General features: G+C 40.5%; 2 protein-coding genes across 3 annotated transcripts; one reads left to right on the top strand and one right to left on the bottom strand.

Annotated features, from left to right (window-relative positions):
- Positions 1–131: 131 nt before the first annotated feature.
- On the top strand, positions 132–12,482 carry rbm42 (RNA binding motif protein 42). 2 transcript variants are annotated; one of them, XM_041943005.1, is made up of 12 exons: positions 132–471; positions 744–800; positions 3,946–4,081; positions 4,223–4,292; positions 5,984–6,046; positions 7,118–7,272; positions 8,298–8,474; positions 8,827–8,961; positions 10,419–10,536; positions 11,172–11,269; positions 11,884–11,980; positions 12,232–12,482. In XM_041943005.1, exons 2-12 carry the CDS (start codon positions 745–747, stop codon positions 12,342–12,344), a joined length of 1,218 nt encoding a protein of 405 aa, XP_041798939.1. In that variant the 5' UTR covers positions 132–471; position 744; the 3' UTR covers positions 12,345–12,482. The 2 variants fall into 2 exon arrangements, with proteins under 2 accessions (XP_041798939.1, XP_041798940.1); XM_041943006.1 differs by having other exon boundaries at positions 137–227.
- Positions 12,483–13,182: 700 nt separating this feature from the next.
- ppox (protoporphyrinogen oxidase) lies at positions 13,183–25,031 on the bottom strand. Its single transcript, XM_041942526.1, has 13 exons — positions 24,966–25,031; positions 24,007–24,093; positions 23,164–23,298; positions 19,072–19,187; positions 18,276–18,408; positions 17,873–18,017; positions 16,813–17,006; positions 16,089–16,149; positions 15,481–15,599; positions 14,937–15,050; positions 14,043–14,192; positions 13,808–13,850; positions 13,183–13,729 (listed from the first exon to the last, which is right to left on the bottom strand). Exons 2-13 carry the CDS (start codon positions 24,088–24,090, stop codon positions 13,596–13,598), a joined length of 1,428 nt encoding a protein of 475 aa, XP_041798460.1. The 5' UTR covers positions 24,091–24,093; positions 24,966–25,031; the 3' UTR covers positions 13,183–13,595.
- Between the last annotated feature and the right edge of the window lie 259 nt (positions 25,032–25,290).

The raw sequence follows: 25,290 nt of genomic DNA, 5'->3' as shown, positions 1-25,290 counted from the left end.
AGTCTGGCACATCTCTCAGTTGTAAATGCTAAAAGATGATACAGACTCCAGTCCAGTAGATGGCAGAAGTGCTGCATTGTCAGAAAAGAAAAAGAGGAAGGACCCGCAAATACTTCTCCCAGTGATGCTACAACTGGAATGCTAGAAGATATCGTTCAGGAAACATACCCACAACCTGTACAGTAGCTAGTTATTGCGTGTTTACTTTTTGAACCTAATTATTCCTGGTAGGTAAATAGGTTTTCAGTTTTCCAGAAATAAGTACGGGGATTTTACAGCGGTAAGCGTTGATGTTAGTGGTTAGGTGGTTGATACATTAGAGCTAGGTTGCTTGCATGCTCAGCTAGCTTCCGATGTGCGAGCTAACGCTACTTAGCGAGTTGAAACCCCTAGCGTGGTAAAGTTCGGTTAACTTAGTCAGGAAAAGGTAGCTAACGATTCATATCGAAAGTGTCGAAATTGGATACTAAGGTAAGCATGTACTATCATGACCATGCAAATAACAGTGGCTTAGAAATCCCAGTGCTATTTCCAATAATGTTACTGTTATTTACCGTAAAGCAAGTTGAAAGTTCGAATGTAGCGTAACATTTTTTAAGATGGACAACAGTCGGGGATTTTTGCACTGAAGTAATTTTATCTCTCGTGTCTCAAGTATTCGTTTGCTACATTGCCCTGCAAGTTGATTGAGCTATAGTGAGACATCGTTTGGCTGGTCTTTGATGAATGTTTTTGTCTCATAGCATGGCGCTCAAATCAGGAGAGGAGCGGCTGAAAGAGATGGAGGCTGAAATGGCTCTGTGAGTACAACCATTTCGGTTGGGTAGGTTTACCCAAATCTCAAAAACCAACCCACCCATTACATGTTAAATTGCCTGTGTCGCATTACCCCTTTGCAGATGATAATGCTATTTTCTGAGGTCCTCTGCTGTTTGCATCACAAGACATTTTTTGTCCCAGACTGTTATCATGTTGACGTTAGGGTGCACGAACTAGTGATTTGAGATAAGGTGAGGTTACCTTATTACACTTGGAGAAATCCAAAGAGTGTATTAGGGCGCTATTAGAAAAAGATATCAATGATCAGTTTTGCACATTTTTACTCAGTATGGATAGATCTTGCAGTCTATTAATGCTGAATTAGGGAAAAAACATACCATGCACGACTCGCTGGCTGAAGTTTATGTTGAATGAATAACCTGCTCCAAAAGTATACTGTTTGGTGCATTTATTAGTGATTACAACAGCACTTACATCAGAAAGCAGGAATTCTATCAATGGCAAAATCAAGCGGTCAGCAAAAAGTAGCACTCTCCGTTCACCCCCTCTCAGTTCAAAAAACCCAATAGCAGGTGAACAGCTGACTATACCACCTCTGATGCTGACATACCACCACCACGTGACCCGCCCACTCCGATGTGACAATACAATAATAACAATAAATTTCCGCGGCTATAGCGGCCACAAAGAGCTGGCCTCTACATGGCGTTAGTGACAAAGAGAGGTTCTTGTTGGCTGGCTTGAGGTTGGCTCCTCAGATAGCGTGTCATAGAAAGCAGAGGGCAAAAAGCAGAATTAGTTTCAGAAATTAGAATTGATGATCCTTTCCTATCCCTGTCAGACTTAGATTGCTTTAAAAACAAAGAGAAGTGATGAGTGTGCATTGTTACATCTGATACGGTGAGGTCTTGAGAAGAATCAAAAGATTCTGTGAGTGTCGTGAACTTACCACCTCTGAGAAAACCTGTGAGAAAAACTGTTTCTAATAGTAAGTTTGTATAAGGACTAAAGCACCCATCCCTTAAGTAAGTGATCAGTAAGCGATTTTTTTAAGAGTGGGGAGTGAAAGGGAGACATATGTCAATGCCTTGTGGTTTCTCCCTCTTAAGGCCATTTAGCAAAAGACGTACAGGTGGGTTTTCAAGCAGGCATACTTGGCCAAAAAAGCTGTTTCTGATTTTTGAAATGTGCAATGCTTGGCCTTTCGTAACAATGATTGTGATATTGTGAGCTATAGCCTGTGTTAATGAGAATGCTTCATCTTTATGCCTTTTGGACATCAGTCCATTTTCTGCTCAGCATCAACATCAGAAATTTTGTCCGGCCATACTTTTGCATGCCACTGTGTATCTGTCAATGTTGTTGCTGTTTCAGGTGCTCATTACACAGAGGAAGAATGGGCATGCGTGAAATGAGTAGTGACATCATTGTTTCTGTTTTACAGGTCCTCACACATACACAGAAACCTCTAAGTCTTTGAAAATCTTCACTTCCTAAAATCGTTTTTTTTTTTTTTGTGACCTAAAATACTCTGTGTGTGGGTGGAAGGTCAAAAGTGTTGTTTTGCTAAACATCTGTACTGGTGTGGACAAAGTGTTAAACTCTGTGATTGGGTGGGCCTAAGGTCCAATTGGGCATAGTTAGTATAGTTAGTAGTTTGCCTCTTGTTACTATGAAAACTTTCGCACAGATGTTATGCCAGCTAACAAACCCGGTTTTCTGTTGTTGTTATCAACAGGGCAGTATACAGCAGTTGCTGCAGAACTGTTTTTTGTGATTTTTGCAGTGATTTGAGCAGAACAAATTCTGTTTACCTCCCAGCAAATAAAATTATCTGGCTGTTTGCAGACAGACAAACAGACAGACAGACAGACAGTCTCTCTCTCTCTCTCTCTCTCTCTCTCTCTCTCTCTCTCTCTCTCTCCCCCTCCCTCCCACCCTCCCAAGCTGGGAAGTTGCACTGCAGCAGCAGCATTACACACAGTAAAATAAGTGAAAAATTGTGAAATAAGACTGTAAAGAATAAACTATACATAATAAAATATAAAAAGCACCAAGCAGTAAAAAGATTATATGCATAATAATAAAATAGCAAAATAGTAAACAGTAGTACTGAAAAACTATTGCACAAAAAAGAATATCTACAGCAAATGGCAGTGTGTAGAAAATAAAGTGTACCGTGACTGTGAGCATACACACAGTGAAAAAAGTGAAAATTTGTGAAATAGGACTATAAAGAACAAACTATACATAATAAAATATCAAAAAAGCAAGCAGTAAAAAATTATATACATAATAAAATATCAAAAGTAGCAAACAGTAGAGATAAGAAGTATTGTATTTTTTTTTAGCTGTTATTGTACAGTGCAATGGCACGTGGCAGGAAAGATTTCCTGTATCTGTCCCTTTGACAGCGGAGCTGTAGCAGCCTGTGGGAGAAGGTGCTCCGCTGTCTGTCCACTGTGTGATGGAGAGGGTTCTGATCATTGTCCATGATGGATAACAGTTTATTCAGCGTCCTCCTCTCCACCAGAGTCTCAAAAGACTCAAGTCTGAGTCCAAGTACAGAGCCAGCCTTCTTAATGATCTTATCAAGTCTGTTGGCGTCGCTGGCTCTGATGCTGCTGCCCCAACATACAACAGCAAAGAAGATGGCGCTGGCAACCACAGACTGGTAGAAGATCTCCAACATTTTGCTGCACACGTTGAAGGATCTCAGTTTCCTCAGGAAGTAGAGTCTGCTCATCCCCTTCTTGTACACAGTCTCTGTGTTGAATTTCCAGTCCAGTTTGTTGTCACCAAAAGCGAAAATAAGTGAGAAAAGGAGTTTTGTTGTTGTTGTTTGGATCAACAGACCCTTTAATGAGTAATCAACTTATTATTTGACTAATCAGATGATAAGCCTGTAACACTGTAGTGTTCTCTAAAGTTGGACTGGGTTCTAAGTAGGCTCCACTTGACTGAGTGCATTAACTGTAGGTAATGTGGCGCCCGCTACTTCCATTCTCTGTTCTGTCCCTCATGGAATTGATGTTTAACTTTTGTTGTCTACTGTGTTTTTCAGTAATGCTTTGTTTTCTCTTTGTGTTGTTAGTTATATGCATTTTTTCTCCATCTTAGGCAAAACAGCCCAATCAGTCTGTCTCTGTACCTCTCTTGCTGTAGTTTTGAGCAGGAGGTTCTTGGTGGTTCTGTACCAGTATCAGGAAGCCCACCTGTTATGGATGCAGTTCCTGTAGCTCATTCCGTTCCAGGGGTTCCTATAGTGCGGCCCATTATAGGTACCAACACCTACAGACAGGTTTGTACCATTCCAGTAGTATCTTGTCATATTGTACATATAGACTGGTTTCTATTCTTTGTGCACACCAGTCACCCTGACTTATATCTTGCTAGCTCTTTGTGCTATCTGTCTTTCTAACACGGTCTTCCTCTCTCTTAGGTCCAGCAGACATTAGAAGCCAGAGCTGCTAGTTTTGTTGGTCCCCCACCACCGGCCTTTATGGGATCAGGTGAACATGAACTTTTATATGCATACACAAACTGGGGTTTGGCAGTGAAATACTATGTCGTAAATACTCTGTTATGTGGTGAGAGCAGCCTGTACAGTGCTGTTGATCCATGATTTCTGGTTTGGATACACCCGGACTGCACTTCCGGATGAATGCTGTGACTACTTCCATGTATTCGTCAGTGTCACCATCTGTCAAATCATGGAACATCCCCCAGTCCACGTAATCAAAACGGTCATGTAATACAGCATTCAGTTGGTCAGACCAGCAGTGAACTGTCCTCATGTTGGGTGCTGCTTATTACTGCTTCTGTGTATAAGCGGGCAGGAGCAGGATGGATGACTGATCCCATTTGCTGAGCGGTGGGTGGAGGAGGGGTTTGAAGGCATTGCAGGGGGGAGAGTAGCAGTGGTTAAGTAAACCTTCTCCACCTGTGTTTACATCAATGTGTTGAAAGTATTATGGTAATACTTTTGTCAGTGACACTTGAATTCCCCACCAACGATGAAAGCGGACCCTGGGTGCCTGTTCTCTGTACTGCTGATTGTCCCGTACAGTTCCTTGAGTGCCAGGTCAGTGACAGCTTGTGTACACAGCTATCACAGCAATAGCCAGGAACTACCTAGGTAATCGGAATGGCTTGCACAGGTGCATGAGATATAGGTCTGTGTAGCAGAAAGACTTGAGGGAATAAATGTTGTTAGGGTCACACCAAGCATTGTTGACCATAAAACATAAACCAACCCCCTTGCCTTTCCCAGAGAGTTCTTTTGACCAGTCCATGGGAAACACAGAGAGCCCTGGGGGTACAATGGTGTGGTCTGGTATCTCTTTTGACAACAAAGTCTCCGTAAAGCAGATTATGTTACAATCCCTTTTTTCCCCGCTGGAAGAAGATCTTTACTCTCGACTCGCACAGCATGTTATCAAATGATTTTATGTTGGCTAGCAGACTGCTGGGAAGTGGGAGGCAGTTGTCGGTGTAGGTGCTCCTGTGATGTTTGGACATGCCCAGTGGAAAAAGGCAAAAATAGTGCAAAAAAAAAAAAAAACAGAGTAAAATAGACAAAGAGCGGCAAGGTCAGTGAGGTGCACAAAACAGGTTGTATCTCAGTATCTTGACTTCAATTCTAGTGATGATTTTCTCTGACTAATCAGTGTTACATTCAAATGATTTGGTTTGATTAAAGTCTTGGTGTAAAAATTCATGGCAGACATTTGTTCAAATTTCAGGATGATTGTTTTAAACCTGAATGTGTAGGTGACTACTGTAGCCTATGTACAGCATTACAAATTGTGACTGAAGTCAGGAGGGGGTGAGTAAATCATTCTCACCAATGTGATACGTAAAATGTTTCAGGGAGTTTTCAGTGTTAATACAGTGTTTCCACACCACCGTTTAGTATTGGCTCAACTCTCTTGGAGCCACAACTGAGGTGATACCAAAAAAGTACCAGGTATTATCCACAACTTTTCACAATGAGAAACCAAAAAAGATCTAGTCATGTTGAGCTAAGCCATACCATGCACTGGAAACATGGCATATGTGTAGACTAACCAAATTTTAGGACGCTCCAGATGTGGTTAAGAAAACATTATAGGGACTCACAGCCCAGACTCCATTCTGTTGTCATTTTGTGCCTTTTAACGTGTCTTATTTGCACTCACGGTGTGACTTGTGTCTGTCCCAGTCCCTCCAGTACGTCCTCCCATGATGAGACCGGCTTTTGTCCCCCATATCCTGCAGAGACCTGGTAAGGTAACCTTTAGACAGACTTGTTAACTGTTTTATTCACTCACATGCAATATTTCCCGTTCAAATGATTTAGACAGAAATGTTATAGTTAAGCTAGCATGCATTTCTAACAAAGATGATGATGATGACAATAAGTAGAACATTTCGAAAGAGAGAGAAAGAACAATGGTGAGCAAAGACCATTTTCACAGTACTTATCATGGCAAGTCATTAGAGGGCAAAATGGGCAACATAAGAGTAGTAAGCAGTGTAATTAGCAAGTTGGTTAGGACATCTACTTTGTGCATGACACAAGTTATTTTTCCAACTCACAATTCCAGTGGCTCATAAGTTTACTCTAAGTTGACTGTGCCTTTCAACAGCTTGAAAAAAATTCCACAAAATGATCTCATGGCTATAGAAGCTTCTCTCCAGTAGCAATCTGAGGTGCCACCAAATTTATCTCATCTTAACTTTACTTTAATTTAAGTCCCTTTTCTGCATGATCCCAGTTTTTTTAAATTAGGGTGTGCTTCTCCAGTTCCCGTTTTCTTTGATATCCAATCTGTTATCCAGTGATTGTTCTTGTAATATCATTTATTTGTGCAATAATCTACTTTTTTATTGTGCCTTTTATTATTAACATAAAGAAATGTTCTATTTAAGACAGGTTTGCACATAGTTTGTCCCATTCTCTGTTTCTGTAAATAATGTCTGTAGTTTGACCCTTTGAACCCATATTGACAATCCTGGTAGGCCTAAGACAATAAGTGCTTAGAAGTCTGAGTATTATTATCATTATTGTAGTTGTTATTATTGTTACTGTATCTATTGTATTTTTAATTATTATATTTTCATCATATTGTATTTCTGTCCAAACTATTTTTTTCCATGTGCAAAATATAGAGGTGATTTTTAAGTTAATATTAAATCTATAGTTGGTCCCAGCTCAACACTTTTTTGGGCTTTGTTGTATGACTGAATTTGGATAACTAAATGACCTTTGCTTAGGTATTTCTGCTTAATTCTCTCCCATCATTCACAAAATAGTGTTCATGTATATTTTAATATGCAAGCACTGTGTTGATAGGTGGTCAGAGGCTACAGATGATGCGTGGCCCTCCAATAGCACCTCCTCTTCCCCGGCCTCCTCCACCACCTCCCATGATGCTCCCTCCTACTGTTCAGGGACAGTCACCTCAGATTGCTTCTCAGCCCATCCAGCACCTGGCTGCTGCACCTCAGGTGAAAGCTCAAAGATACAAAATGTGATGGCACCGCATTCATCTTGATTTTTCATATTGGTCTGTGTGTGCAGCATTGCTTTATGACTGTTGGTAAATGGACTGTATTTGTATTGCACTTTTCTAGTCTGCCGACCACTCAAACCACTTTACGAGCCTGCATTCACCCATGGTAGCTAGGTTTACGAGCATTAACACACTTACACACCGGGGTTCAGTATCTGCCCACTCTACTTTGGACATGTAGACTGCCGAGACTGGTGATTGAAGAGTTAAGAGTGATAAGTATTCTTGCGAACGGCATGTATAATATTTCTTCAATCAAACTTAACCATGTCGTGAAGTAACCTACACCTTAAGAACAAATATTACTGGGAAAAATACAGAAAACATTTGAGGAATTCATATTATAGACACTACCACTGACCCTACATGGTCCATCCATACAGAATCACTTTCAAAATCTTACTGTATACATTTAAGGCTATCCACAACCTCGCCCCCCCATATCTCTCTGACCTCCTCTCCATAGCCACCCCCTCTCGTTCCCTCAGATCATCCTCCTCTCTCCACCTCTCTGTGCCCTCCGCCCGTCTCAGCACCATGGGGAGCAGAGCTTTCAGTCGCTCTGCTCCCCAACTCTGGAATTCACTACCGCCCGACATCAGAAACATTGATTCTCTCCCCACTTTCAAATCCAAACCTCATCTGTTCCGGACTGCCTTCTCTTTATAACTCCACTTCTCCTTGTTGCTTGTTTTTACTTGTTGGGTTTTATTTATTGTGCTTGTATTTATCCTGTGTTATTTGTGTTTTTATTGTGCTTGTATTTATCTTGTGTTATTTGTGTTTTACCCGCTCTGTAAAGTGTCCTTGAGTGTTCTGAAAGGCGCTTCCAAATAAAATTTATTATTATTATTATTATTAGGTTTCAACCTGGCCTTGCTCCCACACATGTTATCTTGCGACCTACCTTGTGGCTTAAATTCTTGTGATTCTCTGCTTCTGTTGGTGTGTTTCACTCAGGTCACTGATATGGTTTCAATGGTGTCAGCCTCAGCCTCAGCCACAAGACAGGGAGCCTCAACTCCCATCAAAACGACACCATCAATCATTCAGGCAGCACCAACCGTGTACTCTGCTCCTCCTGCCCCTGTTGGACATAAAAGAAATGATGTTAGAGCTCAGCGACAAGCTAGAATGGTATTTGCGTTTTGATTGATATCTAGCAAAACTATGTCTAGGTGCTCTGTTAAAAGTACCATGTTTTGCTTTCCTGTCTCTTTTTATAAATATATTTTTTCTCTATTCTGCTTCTATTGTCTGGACATGTGTGTTTGAACACTAGTGATAACATCATGACATAAACAGATGAATACTTTTGTGTTTACAATGTCTTTTTAAATGTAATTTACTTAAGAAGAAAACATTATCGGACTATAAAAAAAATAGACTTTTATGCTGTCTCTGGTATGAAGGCATGCTGGTATTGTACCATTAGATTGCCCATTCATCTATCTTCAGTCTAAGAGTGTGTCTAATGTGGATTTTTCAGGAGGAACTTGCAGCACGGGTTGCAGAGCAGCAGGCAGCAGTGATGGCAGCAGGTCTACTCGACAAGAAAGAATCTGAAGACAGCAGTACCGTCATTGGACCCAGCATGCCTGAGCCTGAGCCCCCCCACACTGAGGTACAATTAAAAACAGCATTCTGCTGTCTATTGTTAACGTCGAAGCTCTCAAGATTTCCTTTATACTTTGGCTTTAGAAAGGATTTAGTAAAAATTCAAAGTGCATTATATGGCCACAGTAAATTTGGTTCCAGCCAAATGTGACAATTTACCATTTCATTGAAAACCATGGTTTATTAATGTGCTGCTGTAACATAGAGGGCTTACTACCAGATTTTGGAACCTGACCACAGCTATTTGCTCCCATGCAGCCTCAAGAATATTAGAGAGATTGGCCAATAAGGCCCAAAATTGTTGAATGGGGTTGAGGTCAGAATTCTGTGCAGGGACATTGACATGTTGAAAAAGGAAAGGGACACTACTGTGTAAAATATCATCTGTGTTTGCCATGCAAGTCTATCCAAATGGTCACAGCTGTACACAAGGCGCTTTCTTGGTATCATCCATTGTGAAAAAAAATAAAGTTTTCCTTAGTAAGGATTATGGAAGCCCATAGGGGACTTAGAGCTACCATAGCCATATTACATTACCTGTATTATCCAAAGCAATTTCTGAGAAGTCCATTTAACTGTGTGGATACAAGCCAAAAACTGTAAGAATCTTCAATTTCACCACGTATGTTGAACTGCTTTGAGTGGTACATTTAGAAAAAAAAAAAGAGACTGGTTGTTTTTTGGACTTCTGTTCGTTTGTTTTTTTGCATGGGCCAAAGTGCAGTCCGAACAGATAAGATTTCAGTCTGCAATGGAAGATTCTGCTGTCCTAATGGAAATGGGCAGTTTTGTCGACCATTGTGGAGCCAGGACAGCAAACAGTCTGGAGTGGAAGCTGGGCCCACCTCACAGTGAGAAGCCGGTTGACAGTAGCGGACCGTAGTGACAACGTCCTGGATACTAGATGGCCTTAAGGCGGCATGGTGGGAAAGTCCTAGTGCCTTGAATCAAATTTGAGCAGCCACCAGTAGCCAGTGCAGGGTGCAGAGGAGCAGCAGCTGCACTCTGCTGCAGAGGTTGGATGGCACATGCAGGCACACTAGCCAGGAGAGAGTAGTAGTAGTAGTAGTAGTCTAGGCATGAGATGACAAGAGACTGGACCAGAACCTTTTCCTTCGTGATGTTGTGGAGAATGAATATGCACTAGCATGTTGTCGGAGCTATGTTGGCAGTGAAGGGCAGCGGGTCATCCGCTGTCATACCCAGGTTCCTTTGTGTCACATCATCTTTGCTTTCTGCAGCATCTGCTCAGCGTTCCCTAAACTGGCACTGTATTATAACTGGATGGGGCCAACACACTTAACTGTTACTATAGTTCAGGCAGAATGCGAAAATGTTATAACGGAGTTCAAATTTTATTGAAAAACTACTGTACATGTGAAAAATGTTGTAAAAAATACAGTGTTTCCCTCCAGAATTATCTATAAATAGGTAAAGACATCATCTGACATGTGTGTGTTCCAGCCTGTGGAAAGCACTACAGAGGACAAAAAGAAAGCAAAGGTGGAGAAGGTGAAGAAGTGTATCCGTACTGCAGCAGGAACCAGTTGGGAGGACCCCAGCCTGTTGGAGTGGGATCCAGGTACAAACTGCTACATGCACCAAAGGACTGTGATAAAATCTTCAGTTAAAAAAGACCTTTCAGACACAACGTGATTGGAGCTGCACTCCCTGCTGCGTTCAGTCTTTCATCCACGAGTTCAACTGGGTTGAACTTCAGGCCCAAGCTTGCAGAGCAGGACTCTGGGCTGCATGCGCCGCTTTGCTCAATGCAGTGAAAAGCCATTGTAGTGCAGTGCAAGCCACTGGAAATAATGGGTTTCAAAGCGCAGTGGTGCCATTGTAGTATTTTGTCTGAAAGGGCCCTTAGATCCCTCATAACTAAAACATGCTCCTTGAATAATAATCACTAATTATCACATTTCAGTATTTTGTCAGTCATCCCCTAGCACAGGTAACATAATGATGTCCTCTGTGTTAATCATGGTTTCTTGAACTTCAATTAGGTCTGATAATAATTGATCGCAATTCTTCCACTTCACACGTTGGATATCACGTAGCTCAGCTCCTTCCTGTACACAAGGGCTACCAATAGTTTACACAATCAAAAAAAGAATTAGGACAATTGGATAGCTATGTTTACACATGCCTTGTGATTTCAATGTTTTTTAATTTATTATTATTGTGTGAATGTTGTCTGTTCCCTCTTTGTTGCAGATGATTTCCGTATATTCTGCGGTGATCTCGGTAATGAGGTCAATGATGACATTCTGGCCAGAGCCTTCAGCAGATACCCGTCTTTCCTCAAAGCCAAGGTTGGGTCAATTTTCTTCTTTTACCTCCTGTAATCAATTTATAATACTACTGACTTCAAAATAATTCAGCCTGGGTCTTTATCGTTTGTCACCATTCCTATCAGTTGCTTGAACATTTTACTCACCACATGAATTATAGTAAAAACAACACATGTATTGAGTTACACTTTTGACTTATCAGATCGCCCATGTTATCCAGGCTAATCGGAAACATTCTGTTTTTGAGACAGGGTGCAACAGTATTTATGTACTGCTTAAGGTACGGCAGTGAAAATAAGGGTGCTTCAACAATGTTCTGACTTTATCATAGAAACTGACATGAACATATATTAAACTGTTCTTCTCCTAATAATGTCCCTTTCAGTGTATAGTTGACACTCACGGCAATGTGCTATCATCCAGGAGACATATCATGTCATACATTCATGGAGGTTTGGCAAAAAATCTGAACTTAAGATCTGCTTAATAGTTTTTTCCTGAGCTTTTCAACCCCATCTCAGTCTTCCAAACTCACTTCGGGTGTTGATGTATCTTGTGTTGCTGGTTATATAGCTATGTGTGTGTGTTTTATGTGTGTGGTGCAGAAATGAAGTCACAAGAATTGTTGTCATCAGGTGGTGAGAGACAAACGTACAGGAAAGACAAAAGGCTATGGCTTCGTCAGCTTCAAGGATCCAAATGACTATGTCAGAGCCATGAGAGAGATGAATGGTCAGTCTTTGTACAGACATGCTAACCCTTTTTCACCTACCTGCTTTTTTAACATTGATGTAATGTGAATTTGTTACATGATGGTCCTCGATGTAGCACTTGAGTTGGTGACTTTGTTCATTTTAAACATTTTAATTACTCCACTCATCCTTTGTCCTTGCATTCATATTTCTTTACCAGAGTGTAAATGTGACTTTGAGAGTTTAATAATTGTTGCCTCTCTGTTTCTCACACTGTTTGTGTTTGTCCAGGGAAGTACGTTGGCAGTCGTCCCATCAAACTGAGGAAAAGCATGTGGAAGGACCGCAACATCGAAGTGGTTCGTAAGAAACACAAAGAGAAGAAGAAACTGGGCCTCAGATAGTATTTATACAAATGGCACTGAGTGTGTTGTGCACCAACGTGCACAGACAAAAACACTGTGAGACAATGGCTGTTATTTTGATCTGTCCACTCATGAGCCCCCCCCCCCCCCCCTTTCCTTAAATAAAACTCATTTCTAAGTTGATTACTGGGTCCCTTGAATTTTACTGATGTGTCTATCTTAACACATTCATTTTACATTGCAGCACTACTTCTCATTGTAGTATTACTGTAGCTAATCCTGATTTCAATATAATTGTTAATGGAACTTGGCCACTGTTGCTTCTTCTGTAGTGCCGCCCACAAGATAGCATAGACAGCAGTTGCAGTTGAAAGCATACCAGTTGTTCCTGACCTTTATGGCTTGTGACCTGCTACAGATTATGGTCTCATTGTGGACAAAATACTTTTCCTTCTCAGATTTTGTCATTTAAAACACATTTACGGGCCTGAAGAGGTAAAACTATCCAGTATTGCACAAGTAAAAAGGCAAAGTCTGCCATACATCAGTTTTGTAAAATATTAGTTTTCTTTACTTTATCCTTAAATCTGAAGGGTCACAAGAAGATTAATCCTGGGATCCCTTGGCTGTGGGGGAGTTGTCACTGCCAAAAAGTTGTGAACACCTAATTTATATGACCCAAAATCACAAATTTGCTTCAGAGGGCTTTACAATTTGTGCAACATATACTTAGAACACTCCTGAATGCAATAATAATAGTTGGCTATAGCTAATTTCAATAAAAGCAGGTTGTATATATGCTTGCTAGTCAGTAATAAAACTCATGAAATCTTTGCCCAATACAAACAGGTAAGGAAGAAAGAACATGACAACCAGCTTGTAGGTACAATAAGGTTTTAATTGAAGTGCCAAGTCACATCAGTAGCCAAATCAGATAAACTGGAAAGCAATAATAATGTGTGAACGTTAGCTACCTTGAAATAACTAGGAAATAAGAGGCATAAAAGTGAAAAGAGAACACAGACACTGCATATATTAACATAGTACATATCATTATGTAGACACTGTAATATTACAATATTAATTAGATACAGTGGCACTGAAGAAAAAAGAACTTTCACCATTCAGCATTTATACTGACCAGTCTCGACATTCCCAGGCAAGTCTTGAAGCTGTTGAAACTACTACAGCTGACCTGACCTGTAGCCTGCAGAATGACGTTAGTGACTGCATGTTTCCCCCAAAAGCAATACAACAAGCTAGGATATGTTCCAGTGTTGACCATCTCCATCAAACAGTTGTTGACAACTCCTCTACAGCTGTCCGTCCGCTAAAGATGACTTCGTTCACTGACACCCCATCATAGGAGGAGCCAATCAGAGATAGTGAAAGATTATTCTTCTTTATGAAGCTACGCATGGACTCTGGGAAGGCAAACAGACACACCTCAAAATGATGTTTCACTACACCTTGCAGTTTTTAGATGAATAGTCATTACTCACCCACTCTCCGAAAGTGTCCTTTATAATACTGGGGTATGCAGTTCTGACAAGAGAAAAAAAAAAACCTTTTTTTTTTTTATCACTGTTACAACATATCATCAATATAATAAATAAAAAACAATTCAAAAATCAGTTGTATAGTAATATAACAAGTACATTTTTTTTTTTTTTTTTACATGAGTTGGTAGCGAGTTTGGAGCTAACATTTCTTTACACATGCACCGTCCTGTCATACCCTCTGTAGAGCCACCCAACTCCAGGTGGGTGCTGTGGTGACTCCCAGGTGGCACTGCACTGCCTCAGTGGCTCTTGCTAAAAGGTACTCCTCTGTTACTGCCTCTGGGGCCCCAAACGCTTCCTGGAACCACGCCCCACCCATCATCACCTAGAAGACATGGTCATGAATTAAGGTCAGAGGTGTAGACTCCCTTAACAGGGAAAAACAACCTTCTTCATTGTAGAGCGCTGTAAACCTGCTCTGTCACTGTATATTGCTAACAAGCATCAGCACTTTGCTTTGATCAATATTTGTATATGAGCAATGAATAAAATGATCAGATGTGGTGTGAAATGTATGTAATATCACTCATGGTGATGAAGCCACAAAGAATTATCACAGGGCAGTGTATCAAACTCTTTCAGCTCATTGTTTTGGTTTTCCTGGGTTGTGCCACAGTCTGTTTCACGAACAATTTGTGTTTCACCTTATTGTAACCTGAAACTAACCTTGCCCCAATCAGTTATTTCTGTAAGGCTTTACCATAACCTAATGTTTCCATAAGTTAAACCCAAAACAACCCGAACACGGGGGGCAGCGTTATGAGAATTGCTATTTGAAAAGAAAACAGACTTCGACAAAAGACCCACCCACTACTCCTCTCAACCTCAGTATGCAGCCGTTTTCAGTTAAACAGCTCTAATAAACCCACTGTACACTACCTGTTGCTGGGCAGGTAGTTGCTTAATTGTCATACCACATGACATGCACAAAATGTAAATTCATACAATTAGAATACATATCAGGATTTTTACTTTTAAAAGGCCAGCAACACATTTTCCAAGTCGGTGAATCAAAAATGGCACTCGTATTCCGTGAGACTTTTCTGAGAGAGAAAGAGTGTGTCTGTACCGTCAGTCTAGTAGTCTGTCCATTCGGCCTATTGTGTTGTGGGAAGGGAACAGAATCATAGACGACCCCTAGTAAACCGCGATCCTCTGATGATGGAAGCAGGTGACCAAAACCCTAACAACACAGAGAGATGGTTGTATTTGTTTTGTCACTTTACTCAGATAACTCAACAACAACTGAACTGACATCGAAAATATTCTGATTTATTATCAGAACAACAATATTATACACATCCACAATATTATGTGTAATTACTTGCCTTGATAATAGCACCTGAGGAGGGGTCACTGGGTCTTTAGAATGCAAATCATGGTTCTAAAGGTGGGAATGTGCTTGGTGCTACCTCACAAGGTTTGTTCATGCTACATTCTGATTAGCAATGGGGTAATTTTCTAATCAGTATGAAATAAAGAAAAATGCTATTTTTGGATTCTGTTTAAAATACATCTACCACTTGCACATCCAGTCATCTAATGGGTCCTGCAAAGCCCTGCTCAGAATCAAAAAATAATTAAGTGTTTTTGTGTGTGCGTGTCGTACTCACTGTTACAGGCAGGATGGAACCCTCATACTCCAGATTTACCACAGCAACCGTCACTGTGTCAATGTCCTGCAACTGCTGGATAAGAGGCTGAAAGGAGGAGGGCAGGGCTGAAGAGAGGGCTGGGGGGTGGGGGGCACACAGAGAAATGGCTTCATGTCGGGCAGAGTGAGGGTTATGGTATATTTATTGTTTTATAACCACAATTTTAGGTTTATATACTGAGATAACTTTTTAAATTGGATAATTTTGAGAATAATTATGGCAATAATTATTCCTTTTTTAATGGACACAAAAAAGGATTTAATAAAAAAATTCTGTTCTATCCATTTCACCAACAGAAAGTCGTTTTGGTTTTTTTACCTCCAACAGAGAAAGAAGTATCTTTCGGTTTCCACACAAGGCTAGTGTCATATCAACAAAGTTCAGTAGCATGTTTTTGCAATGTAGGAGATTGTACACATGTTCCAACTGAAGTTCAAATACGCGTAGTTCCTGCTACTTATCAGGGGACATTACGAGAACGACATACCCAGTGTGCTTGAGTGTATTCTCTGTTCCTGTCATGTAAGACAAAACATTCCAGTTACATTCTTTAAACCACCACTTGCCTTTAGCTGGCAATGCTGAGATGATGTGGTCAGCTGAAATGACTCCATCCTCCAAATGAATCTGCAGACACAAACACATGTATTCTGAAAGTAGCCAAACAACACAAGAATAGCATCTTTCTTTCTAGCATCTCAAGCCTGAGGCCTCTGCTCAGACATGGTGATGTTTAGCAGGTCTATGGTACATCACAATGTCATTTGTTTTATTGATTGGTTGCTGACCATAAAGAAGGCAGGTCTTGACTAATACTGTATAAAATACTGTATAAGCCTTTTAGAGGGTAGATTCCAAAGAAAAGAGAAGAGAGAGGAGGAGGAAGGAGACGCCAATCACAGCAGGTTTTTTTTGTTGTTTTTTTTTTGATTGTGATGGACAATTAAGAATAAAGCTAATCCCTTGGGTTAGTAAGGGGTCACAGTTACCCTAGTCACAGGATCACTGTTTTTACAAAATTTCATCACAATCCATCTTTCACTAAAAAACAAAAATGTCAACATCATGGTGGCACTAGAGGACAAGTCAGAGAATCAAAGACCATGCACAACATCCTTTGGCAATCCACTGAAAAGTTGGTATATTTTAGTCTAAACTAAAATGTCCATATCATTTTCATTTTGATGTTATTTCTGTTCAGAAGTTCTGCAGAGAGAGGGAGTTACCCACATTAACATCACATTCATACAGTCAAGTTCAGTTAAAGTAGTTTATAGTCTCTGTACCAACCTTCCAACCAGACGCTGAAGGACTGATCTGTTTAACAGTTGCCTCTCTATGAAGTTGAACTCTCCCGCTCTGTTGCAGGTACTCAGTGATGGACTCTGGGAGGGACTCCAAACCCCTCCTCAGAGACCATTGGGACCATGACTCTTTAATAGATCTCTGAGCCAGAGGGCCAGGGGGTACCACAGGAGTGGGACCTGCAGGTTTTTTACAGATACAACTTGTGCATTACAACTACATATATAAAACAATGAGGACGAAACTAAAATAAAGCTGAATCAAATCAAAAATATCTAATAAAATAGGATACAGTGCAGTAATAAAAAGTAAATAGATCTAATAAGGGAAAGCACAGAAAATTAATCAGGGACTGAGTCTGTAATTGAGATCTGAAAGCCGCTACAGTAAGAACGTAAATAATCTAGAAGTTGGCTACATCTTTGTGCAGCATCATACCTAAATGCAGGTTCACTGTTTGGTTGCGACTCCAGGTTTTACAAGTTACTGTTTTGGTTTTTAGTGGGAATTTCCATCACATTTTCCCTGGCTAAGAAAGGTCACACTGACATTCTAAACTACAAACCTCTGATGGGTCAATTGTTTCTACAACTGGGGAATCTGTAAATCAGCACAATGCCACTAACTCAGTATTTGAGTCACAGAACAAATCAGAGATGAGGAGGTGATTCTGAGGTCTAGAACCACTCTGATGAATAACTGCGTATTCTAGCAAAGTACATTTTGGCCTTGCGCCTACACCACTTAAAATCAGTTTTATACCTAAGTGGAAGCCATTGTTATCATTCAATCACTTTTACTATACACTTTATGTTGTCATCAACTTAAGTCTTAAAAAAATGGCCATGTGGCTGAATGAGAGTCACACCATTCAGTTAGTACTTAAACACATTCCACACAATGTGGGAACATGCTAAGTTGAACTCCTTCCACACCCTTTCACAAATCTTGTTAAATAATGAGTAAAGCCTAAGCATATCTGTGTATAAAAACAGTCTGGTTTGGTGACATGAGTAACAACAGTTTAGTAAATGCTGCAGTGTACCTGAACCCAGCAGCATGCCCAGCGTCAGAGAACCTCTTTGCTGCTCTGCGTTGTAGAGGAGAGGAAAACAAGAGCGCACACTCAACTTCCTGCAATCCCCTGCATACACACCTCGACACAAACTGTCCACAGCTATGTCTGCCAGCTAGACACACACACAGGAAGAACAAAATAGCAAGAAATAGAATAGTTATTGTCACAAGAGATACTACTAATGACATTAATAAATGTAATAAAATCAAACTCTGGCCATTGTCCAGCATACATGGGATGCCTGTAATGCAATGTTGCCATTCAGGTAATACTTTAGTTAATAGTATACATCATACTGGTTTCCACAACAGTTTGAGAAAATCCCAAATGAAAATCATTCTGACAGAAAGTTCTGAGAGCTTCCCCAAACCTCCTTTCCCAGCCTCCTAGAAACAAATGAATGGATGGACTCGTCCTCTTCCTTGCCCTTCTTCACCAGTATCTCCATGGCAACACTCAACAAGAGAGGACGAGAGAAGGGTGGAGCAGTCCGTAAAAGTCCTCTGAAAGAAAGACAGGGAGACGGGCAGAAAGAAAAGTACGAAATTGCTATCAGTTCTTTTTTGTCGTGCTGATGCCTCTTCCTCTAGTGCTCCTCTATTTTGTGGGGTCCCAAAGGATCTATTTGCCCTCTCATTCATTTCATGCTTCCATTGGCAAATCATGCATAGACAAAACACTGATTTCCATTGCTACATGGATGACACCTGATTGTATGTCCTAACGCCTGGTATTCCTGATGCTTCCTGTATCACGTCCTGCCTTGCTGAAATTAAAAACTGGATGTCCAAAATCTTCCTCCAGTTAAATGAATATAAATGAGATATAATGATAACTATGAGATATAATGGTAACTACCCCACACTAGTCGCAATAATCTCTCCTCTGAGCTGGGTGCCCTAATATACATAGTCGCCTTCTTATTTTGTATTTTTTGTTATCCACTGCTTTTGCTATTTGCTGTTTTTATTGATGGTGCCTCTAACACCAAATTTCCCCAGCTGGGGATTAATACAGTTTATCTCATCTTATCTTGTCTTATGAGACATGTTGAATTGTCTGACTCAAGATCAAAACTTGTATTCCTACATACGCATTAACATTTGTGTCTGTATTTACTACTAACTAGCCAAATATAAACAGCTTTCTCTTCAAACCAGTCTTACCTTATCCCTGAAGGCATCCTGTGGAGCCGTTTGTTGACATACAGATATCTGTTGTTGGAGGCGACATGACCGTAGGTAACTGGCAGAATCTCCCCCACAAGACCCAGGTCATCAACCTACACACACACACACATGTATGTATGTATGTATGTATGTGAAGTGTGTATTTTGAATGTCCCCAAAACATAAAAGTTCACTGCTGGATCTGAAGGGTCTGTTCAGGCTGCCCTATAATGGCAGGTGAATGAGTTGAAGGTAATTTTATGTCTGCTCATTTTTCACATTTCTGTTGGAGGGACTGTTCCGCTTGGTCACTTGTGTTGTTAAGCTTTATGGTCTGCTTTCAGTATTTTCATTTTCCCAAAGTACTCCTAAGGTCCAATCAACACCAAGCTGCCTACTTCATCAACCTATAAAGCAAGGAATCTCTGGATGTACTTATGCATGTCCTTCACATATGTCACGAACAGTTCATCTGAACGACTTCACACTTGGTGGGTGTATGTATTCCTGGGAAGCCAGAGACTTGCAGTGTCAAATAAGGTGCAGTTTATATATGTGACATGTTCAGCATTAATACATGTTAAATAAAACAGTCAACAGCACTCTGTGCATTGAATAAACAAGTGATCAGTGCTTGGGGACGGGGCTTCAGTGCTCTACCACCTCACCCATGATCATTTAAAGTTTTTGGATACAGTGGATACAGCAATGTGGTGCTCTGTAAGCTCTGCAAATTGGAAATGGCTTAGCACAAATACTTGAATCTATGCCAAAGCGCTGTCTCAAGATGGCAGCAAAGGGAAAAACTGTCAAGTGTCCACACCCAAGTATGATGAATCAGGTCTGCCAACCTCTGAATCCATCCTGGAGTGAGATTTGTTCCAGGGGAGTACAAATGCAGTGCTTTGGTATGACAGTTGTTTGGAGTTGTCAATATATTTGACAGCTTTGACACCCAAAAATACACCCAAAACCCACAAACTAAAGCAGACATCGTGAACTTGTAGACATGTAAACAAAATTCTTCAAAATTGGTGGCATGCCATGTCCTTTCACCTGGCAAGATAATCTTTAAACATATGGAAAGGCCCTCTGCAATGCCAGAGCAGCCTATTACTCATCGTATCGTATTATTTTCCATAATAAAGGAAAATAAGAACAACCCCAGGTTTCTTTCAGAACTGTAGCCAGGCTGACATAGAATAGTAACTCTACTGTGCCATGTACTCCTATCGTTGTCAACAGTAATGACTTCATTATTATTAGAGACAAAATTCATCACCTCAACAAGATGACTGTGTACACCCCCACAACCGCCAACCATAAGGTTTGTTGTGAAGAGATGGTCTGAGGAGACCAGTATGGCACTGAGGGACTGCACACACCACTGACTGGGAAGTGTTGTGCATTCCACATTACGATGACATCGACAGTTTAACAAACCTGCATCACAGACTCCATTCATTTCCGTGAGGAAAGATAAGGAGAGGCGAAGACAGGAGGAAGCTGGAGAAGCACCGCCAGGGAAACAACGCCAGAGTTTGTAGGTTTTATTTAGGGCTGTCGGCTGTGTATTAACCTGACTTCTGCACAACACAACTGATGGTCCCAACCCCATTGATAAAGCAAGAAATTCCACTAATTAACTCTGATAAGGAGCACCTGTGAAGTGAAACCCATTTCAGGTGACTACCTCTTGAAGCTCATCGAGAGAATGCCAGGAGTGTGCAAAGCAGTAATCAGAGCAAAGGGTGGCTATTTTGAAGAAACCAGAATATAAAACATGTTTTCAGTTATTTCACCTTTTTTGTTAAGTACATAACTCCACATGTGTTCATTCATAGTTTTGATGCCTTCAGTGAGAATCTACAATGTGAACAGCTTGAAAATAAAGAAAATGCCTTGAATGAGAAGGTTTGTCCTAACTTTTGGCCTGTACTGTACATATTTTAAAGCAATAACCCAAGTGTTGTAATTTTTTCCACTGTATTTTTTGTAATATTTATTTTTATTCTCTTTGTATACAACATACATACACATGTACATTTTCACCTCAGGCACATAAAGAAAATAAGGCTCATCCTGTCTGTGATGACAAATGATGCTGAAAAACTAGTCCATGTGTTTGTTACTTTGCTGAATTATTACAATTCCTTATTATCAGGCTGCCCCAAAAGATTCTCCAGCAGATCCACAATGCTCTGAGTAGTCTGCCACTGAAAAACATCCCCACAGCACGATGCTGCCATCACCATGTGCCACTGTAGGATGGTATTGTCCTGGTGGTGCCTGGTTTCCTCCACACATGACATGCTATTTACTGAGGAGTGGCTTCCATCAAATCATGTCCAATCAACTGAATTTACCACAGGTGGACTTCAGTGAAGCTGTAGGAACATCTCAAGGATGATCAGTGGAAACAGGATGCACCTGAGCTCAAGTTTGAGCTTCATGGCAAAGGCTGTGAATACTTACGTACATGTGATTTCTTTGTTTTTTATTTTTAATTTTTTTGCAAATATCGCTAAAAAACGTTTCACATTGTCATTATGAGGCATTGTGTGTAGAATTCTGAGGAATTCTATTATTCCATTTTGGAATAAGGCTGGAAAATAACAAAACATGGAAAAAGTGAAGCGCTATAAATACTTTCCGGATGCACTGTACCTGGACAATCTGTCCAATTGTCAGAAAACTGGATACATACATTCATGCCATGATTGGAAATAGGGATACGCAAACATTTAGAGCCCAACCAATAGGTGGTGCTACAAACACCAAAAATGTGTACCTCAAAACCCAGTGGACATAATTTCACCAGTTTCAGTGTGCTTGCTCTGGGGGCAAGTTTTAAACAAAATCTGAAGGTTCATGCAGATAGGTACAAGTGGGGGTGGCATATTTTACTTATTTGCTCATAAATATAAATGCATTCCCACCAAGTTTAATTCAATGGCGGAACTTTGTGTGCGCAATTATTTATATGCTGCAGGTTTTCTGATGATGAAACAAGTATGTGAACACTCGTTAAACAGAATTAAACTATCCAAAGTGCCTTTGTTCACCTTTGTGAAGCCTAAAACCTGCTTGTTACATCTCATGGCTTTAATTATGGCTGACTGAGCTGCTTCCTACTGTTGAGCACAAAAGGCTAGGTTAGGGTTAAACCTCTCTCAACAGCACTACTTATACCCAGAGCTGCCAGTGCATAACCGAACTAAGCACCTGTTTGGGGCCCCTGTGACCACTAGAGGGCCCACAAGAGCACTTGAAATGTACCACAAGAGAACTTGAAATGTTTGGTATTGTTTGTGTGTGTGCGTGTGCGCGTGTGTGTGTGTGTCCTAGATTATGTCTGTTGAGTTAAAACTTGAGTAAAAACTTACAAGATACTAAACTACTAAAATAACAGAAAGCAGCACACATTATTAAGAAAGCAAGAAATCATCTTCAAAATAGAATCATCTGAAGGTAACCCCAAAAAACAAACCATCTGCAACTTAAGTGGTGGACTTTGCACCGCTGAAAGGAGAGGAAAATAGATCAGTGAAAGCTCATTAAATTAAGTCAGAATACCTGTGTGGACACTCCGTATCTCAGCAGAGAAAGACAGACACAGGGAACAAAGTTTTTAGTTCAGCTTGCAGCTTAACCAAAAGGTGCTACTGGTATAAAATGAATAATAAATATTGATCAAGCAGCAATACTAGAGGGCAAGCAATTGGCCCAGTCTGAACATGGACGCTTTGAACGGGCACTGCACTAGTAATACTAAAATATTCATATTATATATTTTTTTCAATTGTAAAGGTGCTTTTCCTAAACCTGCTGTTGATTTTGAAATCTGCTAGTATCTTGGACCTGTTGTTTGACTCTGACCATTTAAGTATCCTGAGTCTACACTGCAAAGTCATTACTTGTATGGAACTATTCCACAACAGCAATCATTTTCATATGTAAAAATAAACACACAAGTCATGATAAATCTTGTAAAGGATTTGTCAATGATGTATTATAAAATGTATTAATTACAGAAAATCATCAGTTAACACACCACTGAGCATTGTGTGTTACTACGGTAGAACTCACCATATTGAGTGTGTTGTATCCCACTGCCCCAGCAGGTCGAATCCCTCTGGGTCCATGTTCAAATACTGCCCCATCTGACCTTCTGGTGGACCAAAGCCAACCTCCAAAACGACTGCTGGACTCCAATACAATGACCTGGAGAAAACATGCTATGTGCTTTAACCACTCAACTAACAAGGTGCTCTGAAGATTCATTCATTGACCGTGTGGACACATATGAGGTAAAATAGTTTAAATCCAAGGTTCACAAACTATTTTTCACAAGCTTTCTTCACTCAAAAAGATCTGGGATACAGTAACGAGCTTGAGTAAAAGACAGTGAACCTTTAATTTAAAACATTTTATAACAGAATATTTTTTTCAAAATGTCTAAGAGAAATAGTGTTTGATGTAATGTCTTCCTGATTTGGTATCAAGGATGGTGACCAAGTGATTGAGCTGGCAATTGAGGTTAATTTCCCCACCTCTATAAATGTTATGCGAGAAACATTTGGTGAGCCAAATCAAACCTTATGGAAAGCCAACATTGGACTTCAGGCCCCATTTTGGCCAGCTCTGGCATTCTTTTTTAATACTCTAACACAGTTGGTCTTTACTTCAGGTGAGGTAGCTACCTACATCTGCTGTAAATCACTGTAAGAAGTCCAGATACTGGTTTATCACAAGCATAGTCTGAAATCAGATTTATTTTGGGTTTCCCTTCAGTTCCATGTGAGATTGAAAGCCAACGACATGAAGACACACTGCTTTTAACTTGATAACCACAATGCTTTAGTTAAAAGCTTGAAAAGAGCTATTGAGGATGTCCTCGGCAAATAACAGTGTGTGTATGTGTATCTTTACCTTTGCAACCTGAGGGCTCTTGCAGAGATAGTAAGATGCTGCCAAACCCCCAATCCCCCCTCCAAGAACTGCAAATGTTCTCATTAGCTGATGGCAAACACAAAACAAGAAAGGTGAGAGGATTACAGAGTTGAATGCACGCTGATGCGCTGTGACAGGGTGTGTCTGGTAAAGGAGGCCTGTTGATAATGATATGCAAAACAGTTTATCAGACGCCTCATTCTGTCACCCGGTATTCTGTCTGAGGGGGGGGGTGACTTTCTTGTATCAGCAAAGACGTTGTTTTTTGTTTTTGTTTTTTATTCAAAGCTGCAGAAATACACTAACCAAACCTGTAGAGTCTATATTTTCACTTTGTGTGTTTCTGCATGTATTTCATTTTAAGTCTTTCATTTCCTGTTCCCAGGGTTACTCACTGGACCAAAGGACCTGCTCCTCCACCCCCCTTTTTTTGTTTGATTTTGTTGTAAGGCGCCACATCCCGCTTGCAATAGGATTACCAAATTTACATTAAACTAAATGTCAATATATACCATTGCCGGAAGTCATTGTCGAATTGTCTGAAGTAAGTCGGTCAGTTAACGAACACTGTTAGGAACTACTGTTACGGCATACCCTTCTTAACTTTTGATTAGGTTTTGAATGGAAGTTGGTTGAACTGCTGTGAGCATTAGCCGAATGACGCCTTTTCGCCATCCAATAACCAGAATAACATGCATCGAACAATAACAGTTACACTATGATAAACCTGACTTTCAGGGTAGAGAGATAGCAAAGACATAGGGATATTTAATTGAGGTTCTGACTATTGAGTACAAACTATCGCCTGTCAGCACACCAACATATGTCACAGACAGCTAGAAACACATGAATATACCTTCATTCTCACATCGATAATGACACTGCCTTCATTGCATTTAGCTCAAAAAGAATGAAGCTAACTAGAAACGGTCCGTTACCTTTAAATTTGTTACACCACCGGAGAGTGGAGTCCGTCTTCTCTGTACTTGCTGTTGCAACGTACCTTGCGAGACAACTGGATTCGCGAGATCATGAGATCACGCGACATGAGAACCATCTGACGCTTCTGGTTGGGTTGGGTTCCACCAGCGCCGTTGAAAAAAAGAGTTGCGACACTCTCGGGATCTCCTGTTTGAGTTGTGGAATGCGGAAGTAACACGTGTTGTGGCACGACCGATACACTGGGTGGATCCCATTTCTCAAAATTGCATCCTAGTTTCCCTCACTTGCGTCTTTTCCTTGCGTCTTAGTCCCTCCCACTAG

Source organism: Chelmon rostratus, chromosome 8 (assembly GCF_017976325.1).
Source record: "Chelmon rostratus isolate fCheRos1 chromosome 8, fCheRos1.pri, whole genome shotgun sequence".
Taxonomy (NCBI): Eukaryota; Metazoa; Chordata; class Actinopteri; order Chaetodontiformes; family Chaetodontidae; genus Chelmon; species Chelmon rostratus.
Note: the sequence above shows the minus strand (reverse complement) of the source record. Positions and strands in the feature narration are given on the sequence as shown.

Coding starts and splice junctions, on each gene's coding strand:
- rbm42 (XM_041943005.1), top strand. CDS start 745: ATGGCGCTCAAATCAGGAGAGGAGCGGCTGAAAGAGATGGAGGCTGAA. Junction 11,270..11,883: donor CGTCTTTCCTCAAAGCCAAG/GTTGGGTCAATT, acceptor TGTTGTCATCAG/GTGGTGAGAGACAAACGTAC. Junction 11,981..12,231: donor AGCCATGAGAGAGATGAATG/GTCAGTCTTTGT, acceptor GTGTTTGTCCAG/GGAAGTACGTTGGCAGTCGT.
- ppox (XM_041942526.1), bottom strand. CDS start 24,090: ATGAGAACATTTGCAGTTCTTGGAGGGGGGATTGGGGGTTTGGCAGCA. Junction 17,007..17,872: donor GGGCATGCTGCTGGGTTCAG/GTACACTGCAGC, acceptor AAAAACCTGCAG/GTCCCACTCCTGTGGTACCC. Junction 16,150..16,812: donor CTTCAGCGTCTGGTTGGAAG/GTTGGTACAGAG, acceptor TTGTGTCTGCAG/ATTCATTTGGAGGATGGAGT.